Raw genomic sequence first — 22,298 nt, 5'->3', positions numbered from 1 at the left:
CTTTTTATCCCGACTACTTCTTTCAGTTTCTAGTCATTTTTTTGGTTGTTTTTTTGCACTTTTGAAAAAAAATGTATCAGGAAAACAGACATTTATAACACCACTGACATGTTTTTACACATTTTTAGAATTGCATTTGAGATCTAATGTTGAAACAAAGTTAAGATGAGGCCACTTCAGTCCACTCCTAGACATGTATGATGATGCAAAAGCTGTTTCTCTTACTCATGTCCTTGTCAGTTAAGAAAAACAAGCACCAGCAGTGCAGACATAAAAAACCTGTCTATGATACTTTACAGAAAACTCTAAATTCCTTAAGCTTACAAAAAAGAGAAAAAAAAGGAAGCTTGTAGCTACCATCGTCAATACCCTGATTTCATCCAGTAACTACTAAAGCTACTAGAAGGGTAATTTCATGCCAGGTAGCTCCCTCTCCTTGCTCAACTCTGACTAAATAACCAGACCCAGAGGGCTCTTTCACAGCAGGTGTTCTGTTAGTGCCTAACCCCGTACACCCACCCACCCTCTCTTGCCTCATCACTCCACCCACATTACAGTGAGCACAGAGGAGGCCATGCTCCCCTCAGCGTTAAGACAGAACACTTTGTTACAGCTCTATTAGCTAACTAATCTGAAAGAACTTTATTTTATTAGTCCCTTAAGACTCCTGCCAAGGCCCTTTTCATCCTTTATGGATTCAGTAACTGTGCAGACTCCGTCTCCCTGCCCCTCCCCTTTCCTCCTGTCTCTCCCAATCCTTCAATCCCTCCATCTTACATGCTTGCTCGCCCCTTCACATACAATAGAGCTCTGTGGTACTGGCAAGGTTGCACCAACTGCGCATTACAGATGCAAGTGCACGCACACAAACAGGAGATATTGCACACAACTCACATGAGTCTTCAGTTAGTCGAGCCCGAATGCAGTCTAAATAAGCAATAGAGAAGACGATGTATGAAGAATTGAAAAGCAAAGTTAGATGCAGGAGGGATTCTCACTTTGTAGAAAAATGGAGCTCCAACGGCAAGTCAAATATTCAGGTGTGAATTGATAGCCTCACTGAAATCATCAACATTTGCCTTATATGGCTTCCGCTCGATTTCCCCCAACTTGCCCACAACCCACAAGTAACACATTCTGAAATGTGTGGGAGGCAGAAAGGTCTCAACATGATTTGGGGAGAGCTCCATATACAGACAGTTGAGATCAGAGATGAGGAGGTGGCCTATGCCACAACAAGTTCTGTGAGTATTACCATAGCATATTTCACATGCCACAAATGATGTGTACTTGAGCAAGTCATCCAAAATTGCTGCCCCCAAGTGCCTTTCATTTTAATTCACATATTTCACTTGCAGTCATAGTAAGATGATATCTCTAGTGACAGGCCATTTTGACCCATACATTTGATCAAATGGGAAAAAAGATTAGGATTCTGTGATGTCAAAAAAATGAAATATTCAGTAGGCGTTGCCATTAAAAATGAATATGGAGAAAGAGAAACAAGAGAACACTATAGCATACTGTATATCAACTATGTGCTTTATAATAAATGAAATGAAAACAGTGAGGTAGAATCCCCAGAATGATTCACAAGAGTTTTAAACAGCATATTTAGCTTTTCAATCTTTTATAACTGATGAGTTAAGAGGAATAAGCAAAACCTTTCATATTATTCATAGAATTTTAAAAATCCATTGTTACATAAAGGCAGCTAAATTGATCAGTGACGAGCTACAGGGGATTCTATATTTATTCTCATTAATTAATGACATTTTGATGTCAAGTGAGAGATCAAACAGCACCAGCCTTATCCCTGGTTTGAGGTTTGAAACATTTATTCCTGATGGTCCAGATGTTTTGGGCTTCTTTTTTTCTTTTCTGTTACACTGCTTCTTTATTCTCTCAGCTACTATGTATGACTGCACTCTAAGGAATTGTTTAGGAAAGAGCTCAACAAAACAGTAGTGACATCAAACAGTGGGCAGCTCCCACATGCACTTCGCTGAAGGGGAGTTTGGACGTCTTGCTCAATATGCAAGGGCTGATGGCATGGCGGCCCAGTGGCAGCACTGGGCCTCATGCCAGAGGAAAGCACTGCACGTAGTGGCTACACGTACATCCAAACGTAAGTGTGCACGCACACATGTACACTGAAAAAGAAAGAGACAGGCATGCGAATGCATAAAACAAGCAAGGATAGCATTGCACATGCACACAAAACCACACACATGTGCATGGCAGAAACTCTAATAATGCCATCAGAGATAGCCTAATGATATTGGAGGGCAGAGTGTGCGGGTTCGCTTTGATCTTCCCTCTTTCCCTTCTCATCCCTCAAAGCTTGTAGCAAAGAAAGAAGCTGAGCAGAGCAGAAAGGGAATAAGGGGGGAGAAAGAGTGAGAGAAGAATAATTGCCAACCTTCATTTAAAAACAAGAAAAAGAGGGATACCACTGAAGTGAACCTTGCGGCAAAGAAAAAAAAAAAATCAAACTCGTTCTTTTTGCCTGCCTGTACCTGCAGAGCATACAATGGACAGTTGACAGCCCTCACAGGTGCCCCTCAAGCCCTGACTGAACAACAGGGCTGGATTTGGCTGGAGAAGCTGCTGCAGTCCAACAGATTCTCTCTCAGAGGAGCCAGAGACAAATACACCATGTCAATCTGCTCTGTCAGTCCAGCTGATAGCTGCCAACATTAACCCTATGCCTCCTACATGTCTGCTTCCTCCCACAACATACCGAGACAGGTAGTTTCTGATCCTGGCTGTCAATCAAATTTCCAAGCCCATTCCTCCAGTCATACAGGGAAAAAAATGTCAATCAAGGACGTAGCAAAGTAAAACAGGAATCCCATAAGCTCTCTGTTTGTACCAGATCAAACGGCTTGTTTGTGTTTGTCAGTTTGTTCATCAACTGTAGTGAACCACTATGTCCGTTGATGTGACGGTGTCTTCCAGCCTAGCAAGCACATCTGACTTCACTGGCCATGACGGATTGTGGGCACGGATCTATTTTTGGGGATCTGAAAACGCTCAGAAGGACCTGACAAAAGATTAAGGCCTATGTGTGTCTGCGCCTAAGGGGGCAATGCAGCAGCTGCAGAGGCCAAGGAATGACAGTTGTGAGGAACCAGGACACTGCACCGTATAGTGCCTACTGAATGTACAAATAGAAAACTGAATAATTTCTCTGAAGCAAATATTCAGGATATTCAGGTCTACAAGTCATATTCTAGAGCATGAGGTGCCCATTGGTTTTTGGCTGTTTGACCAAAGTGTGCCAGCAGCATTATTAAAGGGGGGGGCTCAGGAAAATCATTTTTAAAATATACTGAACTTCCTCAAAAGCAGCATTGTAATTTAATTTGCACAGTCGTCTAAACAAACAGTGAATCCCCTATGCAGTGTAAGGCTGCGTAAAACAAGATGATCAATAACAACTTCACATATTTTCTCATTTCACGGTAAGTTAGGAATGTCTTAAAGGTAACTTTACACAAAGGCTGCAATCGGGCAAAGGTTAACCTACTGTGGTTCTATTAAAGGTGAAAGAAAAGCATCCCAACTCCAGATTCATTTACATGTTTTAGAAGCATTTAGATCAGACACTGTAGTATCTCCTCAGCCAGTACCAGCTGAGACAGCAGTGAAAATGTGTGACTGCTTTATTGCTTTGTTGCGACAGTGACATGCAGTCAAGGCAATCATTGCATGACCAGTTAAATGTAAAAACAGACGGTTAATTAAGTGTCGACGTGAAATCGACCTCTCTTAAGTATCAGAACAGTATGCTGTCCTATAAAGCGTCTCACAATCCCCATTTTGATCCATCCTGGAAATCACTGCCATGTTGTGGCCACAATTAACTGTTGCCTATGGAAGTTTTCTTGAGTACTAGACAATAAATCTGTCCCTGTTATTTTTATAGACATAGCAGCACTTTTTGGCACTCTGTGCATGGACATTATGAGTAAACCTGTGCTCTTTGAGACTGACAGGAGACCAGTGTGCTTGTGTCACACCACTGTGGGCTCACCTTTCATTATCTGTGCATGTTTTACTCATGTAAGCGTGATGGACAGATGTGCATTTAGAAACAGTAGCAAAATAATCACTTTGCACCGTGATTTACAATCTCAAATCTCTTATAATCTCTAATCACCTTGGTCAAGATGTATGACCAACGAAAGAAGTGAAGCAGAGCTTCCACAGAGAAGATTCAGATGATGGCAACTTCTTCAACTTCCTCACACAGTTCACATCTGAGTGTGGTTATTTTGCCGCTATTAAAGAGACACACGTCATTTCTGAGCTTATGAGATGCTGATCTCTCTTTTGGAGACAAAACAATTATCCAACACAACATAAAAAATGTGAAATAAACTCTAAAAAAAAGCTCGTCTACAACACAAGCTCGTTAATGCAGCAGTAGCATTAATCTTTAAACACCAAAAATGCCATATACAAATTTGCTAATAACAGTTTTCTTGTAGTGAGGTGTTTTCACATGGGGTATTGCTATTTTTACTACAGGAAAAGATCTAAATAATTCCTCCACATCATTCCAGCTGATGGGTAAATATTTATCATCTCTAGTAATATTTTAAGATATCGCTCCTCTCTACTCAACATTTTAAACTTTAAGTGTCAGTTTCCAAAATGTAACAATGATCCTAGTGCTTCCTCAGTCTCCAGGCTAATTGCAACAAGATGTAGGTGAGACTGTCATCATATTTTCTGGGTGGTCCACTACTCTCATGGGTGTATTAAGCAATTAAATCGCTCAAACAAACTACAGCAGCATTTTTACTTTTCTTGTTCAGTTTCATACCTGTTTATGCGATACATGTACATTGCACGCAGCCATCATGCATTTGGGTTGTTTTTCCAAATTAACCTTCACAATATAAATTGCCATTTTCCACACAGTGTGGTGCATTTTTACGTGTGCATCGTGCGCTGCTGAGGGAAATGAAGCTGTGAGTAGGTGGTGTGTTCAAGTTCCAAGAGGAATGAAAGAAAAATTATGTGGCCATGACAAGGAACATTTTCTTTAGTGTTGCCATTACAATGAAAAAGACCTCTTCACCTTTTCTCTGACTCTACATTAAAAAGAGGAACACAGAGGACACCTCACATATTTTCTGCAATTTTATGTACAGAACTTTCATAGACAGGATTACATCTTTTAGCCTCCTGTAGTTTCCATTGAGTACACCACTCTCCTCTACCAACACATGCTTTATCTAACAGTGATCAAATCCAGTATCTCCCAAAAGTGATTACACACCTCACGTTTTTGTAAATATTTTAATCATGTCGTGGAGCTGGTGGATGTTAGAAACCTTGGGCTCCTCGACCTTCCGTTTGAGGATGCCCCACAGATGCCCAATAGGGTTTAAGTCTGGAGGCATGCTTGGCCAGTCAAGTACCTTTACCCTCAGTTTATTTAGCAAAGCACTCGTCTTTTTGGAGGTGTGTTTGGGGTTGTTATCATGTTGGAATACTGCCCCGTGGACCAGTTTCTGAAGGGAGGGGATCATGGTCTGCTTCAGTATGCCACAGTACATGTTGGCATTCATGGTTCCCTTAATTAACTGTAGCTCCCCAGTGCCAGCAGCACTCATGCAGCCCCAAACAATGACATCCCACCACCATGCTTGACTGTAGGCAAGACACACTTGTCTTTGTACTCCTCACCTGGTTTCCGCCACAGACTCTTGACACCATCTAAACCAAATAGGTTTATCTTGGCCTCATCAGACCACAGGTAATGCACATCCTTAGTCTGCTTGTCTTCAGCAAACTGTTTGCAGGCTTTCTCATGCATTATCTTTAGAAGAGGCTTCCTTCTGGGACAGCAGCCATGTGATGCAGTGTGTGGCGTATGGTCTGAGCACTGACAGGCTGACCCTCCACGCCTTTAACCTCTGCAACAATGCTGGCAGCACTCATACATCTATTTTCAAAAGACAACCTCTGGATATGACGCTGAGCACTTGCACTCAACTTCTTCGGTCGACCATGGCGAGGTCTGTTCTGAGTGGGACCTGTCCTGTTAAACTGCTGTATGGTCTTGGCCACTGTGCTGCAGCTCAGTTTCAGGGTGTTGGCAATATTCTTATAGTCTAGGCCAGCGGTCCCCAACCTGTTTTGCGCGACAATATTTTCACGGACTGGTCTTAAGGTGTCGCGGATAAATACAACAAAATAAAACTAGTACCAGTACCGAAAAAAGGAAAATTTATTCATAACACACGTGAAAAGACCCAGGAAAACCGAGTAAACGATAAAAACGATAACAAAATAACGCTGAAAACCGATAAAAACCCTGAAAACTATGCATTTCACACCTGAGCCTCAACTCTCGCGGCCCGGTACCAAACGACTCACGGACCGGTACCGGTCTGAGGCCCGGGGGTTGGGGACCGCTGGTCTAGGCCATCTTTATGTAGAGTTCTTTTATTCAGATCCTCAGAGAAGTCTTTGCCATGACTTCCAGTGACCAGTATGAGAGAGTGTGAGAGCAATAACACCAAATTCAACACACCTGTTCTCCATTTGCACCTGAGACCTTGTAATACTAACGAGTCACATGACTCTGGCTAATTGGGCACAATTTGGATATTTTCATTTAGGGATGTACTCACTTTTGTTGCCAGCGGTTTAGGCAATAATGGATATGTGTTATTTAAAGGTGAGAGCAAATTTACACTGTTATACAAACTGTACAATGACTACTTTATATTGCATCAAAGTGTCATATCTTCAATGTTGTCCCATGAAAAGATACAATAAAATATTTACAAAACGGGTGGACGCACTTTTGTGAGATACTGTATATACACAAAAGTACCAAACTGGGTTAACAGGCAATGATCAGAATGTCTCACTCACCATTACCATCACTAAAGCTACTGTTTGAAGAAAATGAACATACAATATACAACTAACTACTGCGTATGCGATGCACGCAAAAAAGAAAAAACAAATGCGATGACATGTCATGTATGAACACTGGAACACCCCTCTCATGAGATTCTCTTTAAGCAGGCCATTATGGGATTTCTGGGTAAGGAAAACAAAGTAAGACACTACTGAAGGGTGGGTAAACCAATCATGTGTGCTTTAGCAAACATAATCATTTAAGTTAAGAATTTTCAGTGACTGTTTGATTTTAACTAAGAAATGTTTATTTAGAAAAGAAAAAAGAAACCCAAATGCATTCTGTTTAATTGCATGATGATGACTTGACTTGTTGTCTCATCTTTGTTATATGCTGTACAATGCAAACTTAGGATGATGAATGGTTGGTCCATCTGGTATTTCCTGCCCATATTCAGTTTTTCCATTAGTCATCATTTCTGCTGTAACTACCCACCTCACCCTCAGCCCCCAAAAAACAGCCACAAGGAACGAACACTGTCAAAACACTCGTTAACTTCTTTGTTTAAATAAAGCCCACACTCAGTGTAAATACCCAGAAGACCACGCTGGAATCTAAATTGTGACCACACAAATACCACTATAGTCAGTGAAGTCACTGGGGAGTTAAGCTTTTTACAACTTCCATAATTAGTAGTCCTGTTTTTATCTCGTTTTTAAAATGTAATCAGCTGTTTCACAGGGAGTTTATCAAAACTGAACTGCACTACTTTATAGTGTTTACGGTACATTTATGGTCTGACTAACACTTGGAGTACTAAATGAAAGACAAAGGTAAGCAACTCTGTTCCATGTAAACTCAAGCTAGTCTGCTCAGTGGTATTGTTATGGTTGTAGGGTCGGGATCCAAAGCAGCTCTTTACTTCTCTCACGTTATAACAGTTTTAAAGATTTCTGCTAGGCAGGAAGAATGATTTAGAGAGCTGTGGCGCTGGCCAATACACTGGGCCATCCACACTTCTTTTACCACTAGTATGTATTGTCTTCTCAAATGGCAATATAAAAGTAGGAGGCCATTTCACAAGACAGTGGAGTGCTGTGAAAAACAGTCACACAAATTTAAGCTATAGTTTTGAGTAAAAGGTCCCTGGCAGCTGTGGCTCCAAATCTCTCACCCCCTTTAACTGTCACATAATGGCTGCAGTGATGTACTGCAACGCCTGCCCAGTACTTAATGGTTATCTACTGCTGTACAGTAACAACAGGGCTCCTTCTCCTTAATATGCCACTTTTGCTAGACTAAAATATGGAGGGACCTCTTTACAAGCACTCCACAAAAATACTCTGTCTTCGGGTGAACACCTCACTCTGTTAACACAATACATAGAATGACAAAATGAAGTGAATGGCAAAATAAGAGATGGGATTCAATAGAAAACTGCCCCATTATACATAGCAATTAATCAATTACTGGGATTGAATCAATATTCCCCGCCCAGTTTGGCAGCCTGACAGCACTCAGGTGTAATTAAAATTGTTGCTATTGACAAATCAAGATGGATGGAGGGTCTGCCGCCTGCACTGATCAGCTCTGAGAGCGATTCACTCTGTGTGACAAACCTGTGGGATGGGTTTTGTTTTTTATGTGTGTGCGTCTACAAATGTGTGATTGGGTATCGCATCAGTGAATGTGTGCACGGTGTCAGTAAGGCTGCAATTAGCGTCCCTAAGTTGAGGTCAAGCACAAGTAATGCACAAGGTCAAAGCCCAGTGTCCAAACATCCATTTCACTCTGCCACCTTCTATTATCACTGGGTTATTCCCATTAAGCTGACTGCTAAGAGTGTTAAATAATTTAGTCATGTGTAAAGTCTATCCAAGCAAATGATGATCAAGATGTTAATCTAATCTCATCTAAATTTAGGAAAGTGCTCAAGTGTAAAGTATACAGAAAAGCTATGAAAGTATGTCTGTCTTTCAAAGTGGAACATTTTCTTCCACCTTTCAGAGTCACAGATAAAATAGGAATCTCAATTAGAAGGTGATATCAGATTCTAAGCCTTTAAGATGATACCAGCAGGGTAGCTGAATGTGGTGATGGATGAGCAGCTGGCTAAGAAAGCAATCAGGAGCTTGTCAGCCTTCAAGGGACAAAAATGTCACACACAGACTCACAAAAGTTTCAAATAAAGGCTTTGATTAGCTTCCAGTTAATTGGCGATGCTGCGATCACCTTTTTTTTTTTCTCCCTTTCCCCTCTGCCTCATTCCATCTTTGACTATCTTTCTTTTCACATAAGACAACATTTATAAATTACAGCTGCAAAAAAAATTATTTCAACAGTGCTTGGTGTTTACATGAAGCTTGGCAGGAGTCAAAGGAACTCTTCAAAAGCAATATCAGAGGCGTCAATGATCAGTGCAAAAATAAAAATGCCAGAACATTCTTTTTCTGAGATGTAAGACATTTATTATTGAGGGATCCATGCCTTAAATCTCTTGAGACTGGCCCTTAAGCATTAAACAGAACAAAAAACGGAAAATAAGAACAATGTTTCATGAATTTGAACACAATTTTCAAAGAAGTGTCACGAAGGAGTAATTTATTGCACTATTAAAAAAGGAAGACAATTTCAATCCCACACAGCTAACGCATTAAAAACGCATCCCATTAGTCCATTTCTGGTTTTTACCTCTCAGTCAGTTAAAAGGTTAACATATTAACACAGGGAAACAAATTAGCAACTGCAGAGAAGGCAATGCATCATTCAGTATACTTTTCTTTTAAAGCTTTAGAAAATAAAGGCTGTAATTGTCAAGTATATGAAAAATTAAAGGAGTGCTTTCTATGCCACAGGCAAGTGGCAAAAGTGAGGCAGGAAAATTAAGCGATATACAGAATCTTCTATAAACTATCTGACATATAAAACTCTGATGTCCTGGTTGCTTTCTTAGGAAATGCTATAAATTTGTGAGGTTTAAAGAAAATCTATTTGTTTGTGTGCAGCTTATGAGTGCTGGGATAGCTTATTAGCTGTGAAAATTGTCAGAATGCTGACTTCCACATTGGTGCTTTGTTCTACAGTAAAGCAGTATAGACTATACATTGCCAGCTCTCACTCGAGCTTAAGACCAACAAGAAAGGAAGGATGCACTACCCTCTGCTGCTGTTCAGCAGAAAATTCTCAAGGAGGTAGACATCCAAATTAGTGAAAAACTGACATCAATAAGGTTATCAAGTACCCATTTATTTATACATTCAACCAATCGTACTGGGAGAAAAGTGATAAACACAGACCTGTTCACATTTTCCCTGAAATTCTTTAGCATGTTTCTCCACCTGGACCAGTCCTACACAACAATTGTGACCAAATGCAGCCAATTCTCTGTAAAAGAAAAGCCTAGATGATGTAATGCATGAGATGCTTATTCATAAGAAAGAAACCAGTTTGGATGCGATACCTGGAGAGAAAGAAAAATCTCCTGTATCGAAATGTTAAAGCAGCCCCACACAAACATATTCAAATGTCATTAGATGGTTGAATCGAAAACACTGCCTTAGAAAATAGAAAGCCCATTCAGACCCAAATGAATAAACACACTCATTTTGTATATAATGTGTGAGTAATAGCTCATAACAGCAAGGTTATCCGTCAAATGCATCTGGAAGTGGAAAAAGACTCATGTTCTAATAGTTCTCTTCATTCCACAGTATTATTATGTAAAGCATAAAAATGTATTCTCTCATCAAATCAAAGCACCCTACAAATCAAAGTTAAGGCAATTACAATCTTATTCCACCCTTTCAAATGGCAACAGCTGTTTCCCCATGGTCAAAATTGCAGCATAATTGCACACGGTAGCATATGGTTATGGCTGATTAATCCAACTGGGGGTGAAGGCCCATTATTCCTGCATGGGATGGGTAAATAGGCAGTGGATCCGAGTGCTGGATAGACGGGTAATGGGATGGCGAAAAAGGGAATGGGCCTTTGATGAGATGTCTGTTAAAAATGGCGTGATTGTCAGAATCGATCAGACCCTCTACAGTCCTTATCCAAGTCTTTAAAATGATCTGCTTGTCATCTGGTTTCTTCAACACAGAGTAATGCCAGTGGTGCAAATCTATGCAGAAAGGAGGAACAGTTTAGACCGAGCCCCTTTTATTATACGATATGTATTGCTGTGGGCATTTCCAATTTAATCCCCCTTCATGAACTCCATGAACTAGTAGTGGGGACATTATTGTAGCTCCAGGGGAACCCGGTGTGCATGCCAGAGATGTGATCGTTAAGACTGCTTACTGCTTTGTGGGCTTAGACTGGCCACCGCTTGTAAACAGATGAACACCCACAAGCCCATAGAGCTAATGTATGCATTCAAATTCATAGTTCGCCGGCAAACACACTCACACAAAACACATCCCCCAGGGAACAGCAATTACAGGGTTCATAGGTGGTTTCCAAAGCCTCCAGCCAATCTGAGTGCATTTCAATTGTAAACACACAAGGATCCACATGAGTGCGTTGGGTTTGGGGGCCTCCTGAAGCTAGTGTCTGTGCTCATTTCCATCTAGCCAGATGAGGGATGATGATGGTAAACAGGCCTTGACTGTGACTCCCCCCTGCCTGTTGCGGGTTGCATAATGTCCTACTTAAACAGTGAGGGAAAAGTTCAAGTCTGTAATCACATTCATACCTCCCGCTTATTATTTTGTTGAAGTCTTTTTGGAGTCCAATTTGAAGGACGTAAGCAAGAGCCGATCATGCTCACTACAAGGTATTGTGCACTGGAATCCCACGTGTGTGGCACAGAAGTACAGAAGGCCCCCAGATGCTAATTTAACAAGCTGTGAGAGTGCACAAGTGTGGCTTGGCTTGCCTCAGCAAATATGAAAAACACAGGATATGCTTTCAGCACAGTGATATTAAAACAAGGTGGAATGCCCTACTGTAAATCCTTCAATCCATTCGCAGTGCATAAACCTTGTTCATGCCGAGGCTTTATTGTTCCAGCTCACACACAGTAGATCGAAAGGAGCACAGGCTTCAAAAGGAAAAAAAAAGCCAACCCCAAAAAAACACTGTAGTGTTCTTTCTGAAAAGCCAAGTACAATAAACATGTAAGCTATCAGTGTTCTCCACACCGTACATCAAAGGGTAAATACTAACACCTGTAAATAAAGGTGCACAAAACGCACAAGCTCAGCTTTTACAAATACATTCTTCAAACCACCTTCAACTTCTGCTGTGCATGAAAATGTGCACCCACAAACACGGGGAACAAATGGAGCAATAATTTCTGTGCAGGTATTCTAACTTGGCCAAGTGCAAAGCAGAATGATCAAAGAAGAACATGTCAGAGAAAAAAAAGACAGTCAGCAGTGCTGGTTTAATCCAGTATAGTCACTGCCCCAATTAGACTATATGACTGAACAATGAAGCCAACTCATCATCACTACTAAAGCCAAAAGGGAGAAGAGTACACCCTCTGTTTTTTGGATTCACAAAAATATTCAAATTGCTTTCAGTCATTCAGCAATGACCCTTGTCTCTCTCAGTGTATACTGACAATTCCCAGCTGGTCTGGGTGGCCTCTTTTCCCATTCCCAGAAGCCAAATTAATAACCATGCAAAGACAAATAGGACAGCCATGGCAAACAGACTCCTTTGTGCCATGTTCCAGGCAGTGGGCAAAATGACAGCGGCTTAAAGAGACTATTTGTGAATTAGGCTACTACATCATTGCCTCAGTTTGTTCTGGTCAAACTGTCTGGACTGCACAGCACTTAGAATAGCATAATCTGAAATTTCCAATTTTCCAATAAAATGCCTCTTTTTGAGGTTACATAGCTATTTCCAAGAGAGAAGCTGGTTGAAATTTTAGGATTTAACTTCTTACAATGTTCCATGAACTAAAAATGAAAAAAGGGAGAGCGTCTGGCATGCCAATGGGGGAATTTAGGGAAGCAATCACAGAACAGAAAGTTGTGAAATGGTATCGATTATTCCTTGCTATTGTTACTTTGCAGCACCCTGTAGGAAGTGAGCCACTGTTGGTGGCTCCATATTTATGCCACCTCTCTTCACGTTAAACTCTCATCCTTTCTTTCCCATCTAAGCGCATCAATTTTTACACTATTTTGTCACAAAGATCAAACAGCAGACGACCATAATCAGGATCATTTTCCTCCTCTTCCTATTCTTCTCCCTCCGCGATGATTCTCCGGGGAAGTGACAGTTCATGTTCTGTTGGTTCTACATCATGAAGAATTGTTCATCCTAATTAAATAATTCATTGTGCAATTTAAAGAACAGCCTCCGACTCAAGCAAAAGCACCACTTGTGAGCAATACAAGTTTACAGAAAACTTCTCACGTTGATAGTGTGCAGAGAGTGTTTCTTTATATTTCTCTTTGAAGTGTTTTTTTTAAACATATATCTAAGCAATTAGTACGCTCTGTCATAAATTTTCAAAGACTATGTGTGGCAATTTGATAACATAGTCCCACTCTTAACCTTTTTGGCTGTATGGTACTGCAAAATTGGGCCAAGATCAATAAATAAAAGTCCCACTTCAAAAAGCTCTGAAAGTGCTATCCAGAGAGAAAAACAGAAGGTCTTTAGTTACACCTCTCTCTTAGACTTGCCACTACTAGAGACCTTCAGTGGGTAGTTTTGTTTTATTGAATGTAGCGCACTGAAACTCTAGACATCCCTCTGAGAAATCTATCACTGGACTTTGACCATGAGTTTTCTTGCCAGCCCTGAATACTAAAAGCGATATGTTGTGACCTTTTGCCAAAGTGCTGGCTGCAGGGATCTACGACAGCCTCGCTTTTTTTCCTCTCCTTCCCTTTGAAAATCATTTCACAGGGCACAGCTGCTACAAGGAAACAGAGATCCCCAGTCTGTCAATTAAGATGAGTGACAAATCAGGACATTTGTAGTCTGGAGACATTCTCTCAACCCCTCTGTCTCCACGAATCATTCTCAGTCCAATCTCAGTTGATTCTTTTTTTTTTTGGCTTAGCTCAATTCACTTACTTCAGCTTTGTTCAAATCCATAACAATAAGTTTCAGTAATCCTACAAAGAACATGTGTACTTGCTACTAATAAAAAATGTGATACACAAAAGACCAAAGGTGACTGTAAAGGGTAACAGGAAATAGATTAATAGTCTTGGTTTAAAGTGTCCCTTGCTCACTATACACAGTGTTTCAGGCACTTGCAGTCGGAGGTTTATCTCCAAAGGGGCTGGAAATTACCTTCTCAAGTGTGGGCAAATAAAACACACAATGACCATTTAGTGGAAAAGATGAGTCACATCAAGGTAACAAAAATGCAAAAACCTCTATCTCAACATTTCTCCCTTGAAAATGCAGCTTTTACTTTCATCGAAACAAGTCAAGAGCTTTCCCCAAAAGGCAACCATCTCCTTTCATTCACACAATTTCAATCAACTTTCCTCTAAGATTGAAAATGGAGATGACGCACTGCACTTCTATGATTGTGTCAAGATTCATGTCCAATACATTAAGCTACAAACACACCACAGCTCTAAAAATGTTGTGGCTGATTCCTGCGCCATGTCCTAGTAGCGCCACGCACCCTGTCATAACCACGCTTACTAATGTTAATCTGAGTGCCACTCCTCTGACAGAATGAAATCCTGAAGTCCCTGCGAAGCTCCTCGAGTTGAGCTGTAGCTAGTCAACATAATCTGCAGACGTTGAGTGACGCCGATGTGTCTGTGCCAAACATGACATTCCAATAGAGTCCTCCCCTGCTGCTCAAAGCTCCAAAATAGACATGTTAGAAATGACAAAACCAGCAGGCGAGCCCAGCATTCTCGGCATGACCTCAGTAAGCGAATGAGAGTGAACAGTGGGGACAGACCAGACAGCTCTTATAACTGTCACTTTAAACACAATATCCAGACTGAGTTTGCAGAAAGGCTTTTTTATTCAATTTCAAGACAAGAGTGTGCTTATGTGTCAGTAACCAAAAATAAAGTGTTTAAAAGTTAAAGGGTCTTTGTTTAAACCACGGAATACTTTCCTATTTTGAATAAATCAGAACTACTCATGGACTAAATGCAAGTTTTTTGCCATCAGTTTAATCCTGATGTACATCATTTAATAATGAGACATTTTTTTATTCTTTTCCCTGCCACACAATGACGATGAGTGACAATGTATGAAATAAAAGGACCGAAGAAGATCCCTCTTTGCTCACCAAGCCCTAAAGCAAGACTTCATAGCACTTTGGTCTGATGAAGGCTGTTCTCCCATCGTTAAAAAGCTGTTTTAGCAGACTGGTCATTAAAATATGGCAAGCACTGGCTGACATGTCCATCCAGAGGCAGGCTACTTGCCTCATCATGTTCTTTAATCATCGGGTGGAAAGAGAGCATCCCACACTGGGGTCACTTTCAACGAGCTGCACTCTGAATGGTCTGAAGAGAGTCCAATTAAATCCTACATTTTCTGACCCAAGAGTGACTATGTGATGGAATCTGAGAGCTGCTGCTGGATGGATTGAGCAGAAAGAGACTGAGAGTGATTGCAAGCCTTCATCCCCAACATACATAGTCACATGCATGCATAATTTCTGTATGCATCAGTGCATAACCACAGAAAAACTCGCAAAACATTCTCCCCGGGCCACCTCTGTAAATAATGTGTTCTTATTTAACTTGCTTGGTTAAATAAGCATTCAGAAGGAAAGAAAGAAGAGTGGGGCAAAGCATCTAGAATCAGATACAAACAGCAGGAGAGAAGTAGTTATAGAAAACGAGAAAGCAACAATGTCAGGACTCTTAATCCCTAGGACACATGAGTTATCAATCTGTTGTAAATGTCAAACGCGGGGATATGCCCCTGTGAACGATGGATATCTGCCTTGTTTGTTTGTGTGTGCACATTTTTTTTAAATTCATCTTTCCTACATTGTATTATTGAGTAAGCCCCACAAGAGCTTAGAGTCTATCTTGAGCGGCAATACTCTCTCTTCATAGAGCCATCAGTACCTGAATCCCAACAACCTGAGCGGAGGTGGTGCAGCAGAGGAAGGCAAAGAATGAGAAGATTGTCATCCTGAGACTGTCACAGTCTCCTGATCCATGTTCAGAGTACATATGTTTGAACATATATACTCTGAACATGCCTGAATGAGAGGTCAAAGAGACACAGTACAAGAGTTCCACTTTGTGCAGTGTGTGATGAAGCTTTGAAGTGTGAAGAAAGAGGACAACCCTCAGTCAAGTTCATCATGTTTCCATTTTCATTTTCTAGCAATTTTCCAGGCTCTACTTCAGCGAGGAACCCCTGGAGCAACAGCAAGGACCCATGGTGCAAACTCCTGACCCCACTAAATGTGCGTTTGAATCAAAGTGACAGTAATGTACACGTTAATCTCCCGGAGCAACTAGGTTTTCTTTTAGAATAGTTAAAAAAAAAAAAAAGCAACCGACTTTAGCATAACAGCATAAAAAATAAAACACCCTGCAGCTCTGTGATAGGTGGATAAAAATGAAAGGAAGAATGCCTGAGGTTACAGTAGACTCCCTTTCTGGGCACCGAGTCTCCACAGAAATATTACAGGAGATCTTGTGGGATTATTGCGCTGAGAATTTGACTCATGAAAAACAGATAATAAAAAAAAAGAAGATAAACGCCACCGATTCCCTGTGAACTGCCACACTTGGCTGGTGCTTCCCTCCGCTCAGGCTGCATAATTCTCAGAAAACCAATTAATTTTCAACATTTGATACTTTACCTCTCTGTGCCCGCTCTAATCGTTGCATTTCAATATGTATGTATTTGTTTGCCGCGCTTGTTTGCCGTGCAAAGTTTAGTTTCCTGCGGGGAAGAGTGATTAATTATTTTGTACTTATTAATCAGCTTAACGTTTTAACAGCTTGGCTCGTAATGGCACGTGACATCAGAGGGGCTCATTATACATGTTCAAACTGTAAAACAAAAAAACAGCAGTAAAAAAAAAGAAATAAATAAGAGTATTCGTTAAAACGGTCTTTTTTGAAAACTTGAGAAACCTTAAAATGTGTCTCATTAGATTCTAGATTTAACCCACATCGGTGTGGATGAACTCAATGAAGTTTGATATACGTTAAGTGTGGGGGAAAACTAAGCCTATTTTAAATGTTTATTAAACGTGAGAGTGGTGCCACATTTAACAGAGCTCAGCATCTCACTGATGTGAAGCCTAATGAGAAAATTGTGGGCTACGTGCAAAAGGATGAAGACTGCAAAACTCCGGTGCCACACCACACCGGAAAGGGTTCCATGTTAACATCTAACACAGCAGGTAGCTACAAACACCAATGGGCCGGTGTGATCGGTTCATCGGTACAGTAGCGATCCAACACTCTTCTTACCTTGAGGTTGTGCGCAGTGGATGAGTAAGGAAAAAAATAAAATCCATGCGACGCGCCACATCGATCTGTTAAAGGAGTCCTCAAACATGGTCCCAAACCTGGAGGACTGGACAACAAGTGCCCGGTGAGCTTTAAGCATGCCGTAGTGGCCGAGTCCCGCCGTGGCTGTGGTGCCGTTCGCCTGCTGCTTGATTCGCTCTGTCAGGAGGACCTGCGACCACTAAAGTCGAGCAGAGCGCACCGACCTCGGAGCGCAAAACCAAGCCTCTGCCGTAGCCTGTGGCGACCGGAGAAATTCGGTCAAACTGTGTGTTTGTTTTACAGTCTAAGTTCGCTGCAGTTCCACGAGCCTCGTTGATGGTAAAATATTTTCGTAGGAGTACCGAAACAGAGCGCGTTTGTTTATCTGAAGGATGCAACTCAATTAGATGAATCCAGGTTAAGTCCAAGTACAGTCTGTCTCTTGCTGCACCTGTAAGAAGGAAAGCTGCACCTCATAGAACACCTTTCCCCACTTACACGTCGTGCGTCCTTGAGATGCTGGTTTGTTCTTTTTCTTCGTCTTCTTCTCTTTACTTAACTTCCTCCTTCGCCTTGTCCCCGGCGGAGTGCTTAGGTGTTTTTGTTCTTTCTCTTTTCTTCTTCTCCAAAGCACAGAACAGACTTTTCCTCGAATCCTTTCCTTTCTGAAGAGGAGCGCCACAAATGGAGCACACCCCCCGTAAAGTTCCTCCCCAGAGCGCACCGTCAAGGTCGCCAATTTGCTTTGACAGGAGCGGAGAAGAACTACAGCAGTTCGCTGAGCGGAGAATGGGGGGCGGTGGGGAGAGAAACTTGCATGCAGTCACAGGATGAGAGTGGGAGCCGTGCCGTAGAGGAAAGCCCGGTTGCCGGTGCCTCGGATGAGGACGAGTCCCGGGTTCTTCGTGAGGTAACGCTGGGATCTGATGCTTCAGCAGCAGCGCAGCGCATGATGCCACCATGCGGCCATGCGCAAAAACACATCTCCTGTTACAATACAGCCAAGCACATGGTTTCAGGAGAGGATTTTATTGCTTTCCACATTACACAAAGGTGGAATGAATATAGTCCTTTGTTAAAATGATTTAAGGAGCATGCGTCCGGCTTGTGCTGCCAAGAATGTAGTGGTTCTTAGGGTGCCTGTGGAGAAATCACTATGATATTTCTGCGGGGATTTATAGGCTAATGTGTCTGAGTTTACTGACCTTGTAGTACTTTTTATCCCCCGTGGTATCATTAGAGGGATTTATATTTTGGCTGCATTTTAATACTTTGAGCTATGATACTGTATGTTTTTGTAGCACTTTCTGTATTGCTCTTTTCCTTTTTTCGCTGAGGCTACAGGATGTAATTCTCGATGCTATTTGAGGTGCATGGCATGAATATAAAAGGCGCAAATGGGTGTGCTAAGTCGTTACACAGCCAAGACTGAAACTGCTGCACGTTATCTTCTCTGTGTGTAGGAGAAGGAGGAAGACAAGGAGGAGGAGGAGGCTGTGAGAAGAGAATCGTTGGAAGACAGAAGGAGGAAGAGCAGAGAAGGGTGGTTGGTGAGCAAATGTTTCCAAAATGACAGTATCACTAAAGTGGAAGTCAAGGAAGAGAATGAGAGAGCCTGACTGAGCAAATGTTCATGTCCTGAAAATGACAGTGCCTTGCCAGGAGAAAACAGGAGTGCTTAGTGTTTGTAATGTTTTTTTTTTTTTGTTTGTTTTTTTTTTTTGTTGTTGTTTTAACAAGAGGCCCATCTAAGCCACCACAGGGCAGCTTGGAAATAATGCACCATGATAATAGCTTCTGCTATTTCCGCACAAGAGTTTCAGCTTCCTTTTGGCTTTCTCCTTCTTATTCAAAAATGCGATACCTTGCACAAAGTTAATAATAGGAGAGTTACCATCATGAAAATCAAGATGGAGTGCTTCCCTGGCCAGCCTTAGGGCATCTCAGAAAACCAGTTATGATTTTTCAAGTATTTACTGTGACTGAACTCAGCAAGAGGGTAATTTTGAAAATCCCTGGACACAGTATTTTGAGCCATAGCTTTCTGCAGACAAGTGGTAATCCATTTGTTTGTGCGTTTGTGTGTGTGTCCACCCCACACCCCTCCTTTCCCTGCAGATGCCAACAATGCCAGGTGTTAGCTCCTGGTGTTGTTGAGCAATGGCTAGCTGTGATCACAGGTGCTAAAGTAGCTTAGTGCAAGCTGTACTCACTTCAGAATGAGACATGTTATTTTTAACTAGCCCACGTAGTAACCATGCAACTGGTAATGATGATCAAGAGTTAGTCGCGTGCAGTAATTTCAAGTTATACCAATGTTTAAAACACACAGTTAAATGGCATTTTTGAAAAAAGGAGTTAAGAGAGTTAGAAAAGAATCAAAAATGTGAAGTAAGTGGAGAAAATGCATTCAATTTTCTCTAAATGACCAAAATGGTATCATTGCAAGTTCTCAAATGTGTGTGTGTGTGTGTGTGTGTACATGTTTAGACAGCTTTGTGAGGACAGAAAATTGGCATGCTACTATACTTGTGGGGACCAACAGTCACTTATGGGGGAAAAATGCCTGTCTCCACAAGTTAGAAGGCATTTTTGAGGCTCAAAGTGTGGTTTTACTCTCAGGGTTACAATTAAGTATGGTTAGGTTTAGGCTGAGGGTTATGATAAGGCATTCATTTTTGATGGTTAGGGTTAGGGTAAGCGGCTTGGGAAGCATTATGTCAATGCAATGTCCTCACTAAGATATGAAAACAAGTGTGTGTGTGTGTGTGTGTGTATCTCTGTGTGTGTGTGTGTGTGTGTGTGTGTGTGTGTGTGTGTGTGTGTGTGTGTGTGTGTGTGTGTGTCTTACCATTGTTCCTCACAGCTGATTTTCATTCATTTTTTGTTTTGCAGAATGATTGGACATTATTTCAAGTGATGAAATGCATGATTTGGAGCAAAATGCCTTTAAAACACATTAAAAAAAAACCCAATGGTAAGTTTTGGGTTATTTTTTGGTGATGTGTTCACACCTTTTGCTCCACAGCTTATCAAAGAGCACATTTTTGTTACCTATTTCAAAATGAACCTTTGAGTGTGAAGTGCAGCATTGACCACTCTTTTCATTTCATTTCAATCAACAAAATAAAAGACAGGCTCTAAGCTAAAATTTCCACCTCTCTTTTCGGAGGCCTTAAGGAGAGCAACACATTAAAAGAAAAAAAGAGATGGAGAGACATCTTTGAATGACAAAATACATTGCTGTTTGCTCAGACCAAAAGTCTGACTGGCAGTTCTGACTTTCACCTGCATTTGGTAAGAACTTGAAAAGCATGACTACATATAGATGGGAAAAAAACACAGCAAAAGCTTAAAAAGTGAAGTGATATCAGAGGAATTTTCTATTATGCCCAGATGGAAAGCGAGAGAGGTCAGAAAACCAAGAGGAAGATAGGCTGGAGGGAAGACTCTTGAATGCTTCAGAAAGGTCCCTGAACTCCACCTCCTCCTCCACACACACACACAAACATTTCCTACTCTGCTGTCCTGATATAGAACTAACCGATATAGAACTAACCCCAGTGATAACTGGAGAGTACTACTGGATTCATTAACCTCCAACAACATTTTCGTATGGGATAATATAGCTTGTAAAATGATGACACGTAAGAAAAAAAAAGTAGAGCAGCAGATCCAGGTCTTTAAAGGGTTTACAACTATTTATCAAACATTTCTCACACCATTAATATTTCTCTGTCAGTTAGAGCTTGGATAGGCATCAAAGGAATATGGATTTTCTTAACCAAAAGGAAAGCTCCATCCTCTCCTGCACCACTCTGGCCAGTCTTACTAGAGGTTTAATGAACTGGAACGAGTGGGGGATAATGGGAATGCAAGCACAGCGGGAGACCAATGGGGTGATGAGTGGTTCTTATTACCTGTGAGGCCAATTACAATACAGATCTGTCAAAATGTCCCTTTGACAGAGGAAGGCCCTGCTGACCATCTGAACCACCCCAGTCAAAGAAACACAATATAGAGAACAGAATAGTTTAGATGAATTATTATGTTCATTTAGGTTCAGGCCAGTTAAAGTCTTGGAATCTTTAGGAACTTGCCTATAAGCAGTCTTAGTCGTACTCAAACTGCATGTCGGGTTTTGTTTTTTGTTTTTTGACACACACGCACACACAGAGTATATAAATGTTTTAATGAGTTCAGAGATGAAATTCATATGCATGTACCACCTACCGCAGTCAAACAACCTTGCAGTCTAATTACTGTTCTCATAGAATAATGACATCCTGGGCTCACTATGCTTAATAAATAAACTGCTACCCTTGAGTGAAATTTTCATTCGTACATTACTGCAAAGGTTGTGATATCTATCTATCACATTTACAAGGCAAGACGTGGAGGCAAAAAGGGTAACATTGCATTGCATTTCTTAAAAACAACTAATATTTGAAAAAAATGTCATTCTAATTTATGTAAGAACCTTTAATCATAGGCATCTTCGCAGATGGAGAGGAGTAAAAGAAAAGAAATCCAATAGTATTCATTAGTGAGAGAGAGAGATCATTCAAAAAGCTGTTTGTGTGAGACAGATGGTCAATATGGAAAAGAAATATGTAAAGCAGAGCTGTGCCAACCTTGGCAAAGGAAAGCTTGCAACGCAAAAATAAAGGTAAAAAACGTAGGTGTGGAACTTGTGGAAGAGAGAAAAAAGAAGCAGAGAACTGTCTCAGGCAAAGAAGTGGTTTGAGGTACAAACACAAGGAACAGGTGAGGTGTGTTAACAAAATATTAGTCTGTTTGTTGTTTTTGATTTTTCTGCTTATAAATTAATATCTCCTGCCTCACAGGAAATACACCACCTCCCCTTCCCTGCACTGCTTCATATCTTCCACATCTACTAAAATGCCTGAATGTTTTGTGGTTTTCTTGCTTAGTTTATGGATATAATCACGCAGCACCCGTGAAAAGATTGCAGTTGACTGCATCAGCCT

General features: G+C 41.1%; 2 protein-coding genes across 8 annotated transcripts in view; one reads left to right on the top strand and one right to left on the bottom strand.

Moving 5' to 3' along the window:
- Positions 1–17,438, bottom strand: part of sdk2b (sidekick cell adhesion molecule 2b) — a 282,756-nt gene extending 265,318 nt beyond the window's left edge. For all 6 annotated transcript variants that reach the window (XM_076887659.1, XM_076887661.1, XM_004556690.6 and 3 more), the window contains exon 1: positions 17,287–17,438. In XM_076887659.1, coding sequence (XP_076743774.1) covers positions 17,287–17,425 — 139 coding nt within the window. In that variant the 5' untranslated portion in view covers positions 17,426–17,438. The remainder of the gene's footprint in view (positions 1–17,286) is intronic.
- A 303-nt stretch (positions 17,439–17,741) lies between these two features.
- Positions 17,742–20,716, top strand: LOC143419882 (uncharacterized). 2 transcript variants are annotated; one of them, XR_013099904.1, is made up of 4 exons: positions 17,742–17,829; positions 17,939–18,217; positions 18,771–18,857; positions 20,203–20,716. XR_013099904.1 is itself a non-coding variant. In XM_076887663.1 (3 exons), the coding sequence occupies exons 1-3, from the start codon at positions 17,824–17,826 to the stop codon at positions 18,924–18,926; spliced, it is 441 nt and encodes a 146-aa protein (XP_076743778.1). In that variant the 5' UTR covers positions 17,748–17,823; the 3' UTR covers positions 18,927–19,043. The 2 variants fall into 2 exon arrangements, 1 of the variants encoding a protein (XP_076743778.1); XM_076887663.1 differs by lacking the exon at positions 20,203–20,716 and having other exon boundaries at positions 17,748–17,829; positions 18,771–19,043.
- The last annotated feature ends 1,582 nt before the right edge of the window (positions 20,717–22,298 follow it).

The sequence above is a fragment of the Maylandia zebra genome, linkage group LG8, assembly GCF_041146795.1.
Source record: "Maylandia zebra isolate NMK-2024a linkage group LG8, Mzebra_GT3a, whole genome shotgun sequence".
Lineage (NCBI taxonomy): Eukaryota > Metazoa > Chordata > Actinopteri > Cichliformes > Cichlidae > Maylandia > Maylandia zebra.
Note: the sequence above shows the minus strand (reverse complement) of the source record. Positions and strands in the feature narration are given on the sequence as shown.

Bases quoted from the DNA above. Each gene is read 5' to 3' on its own strand.
- LOC143419882 (XM_076887663.1), top strand. The intron at 18,218-18,770 runs GTAACGCTGGGA...CTCTGTGTGTAG, and splicing joins AGTCCCGGGTTCTTCGTGAG to GAGAAGGAGGAAGACAAGGA.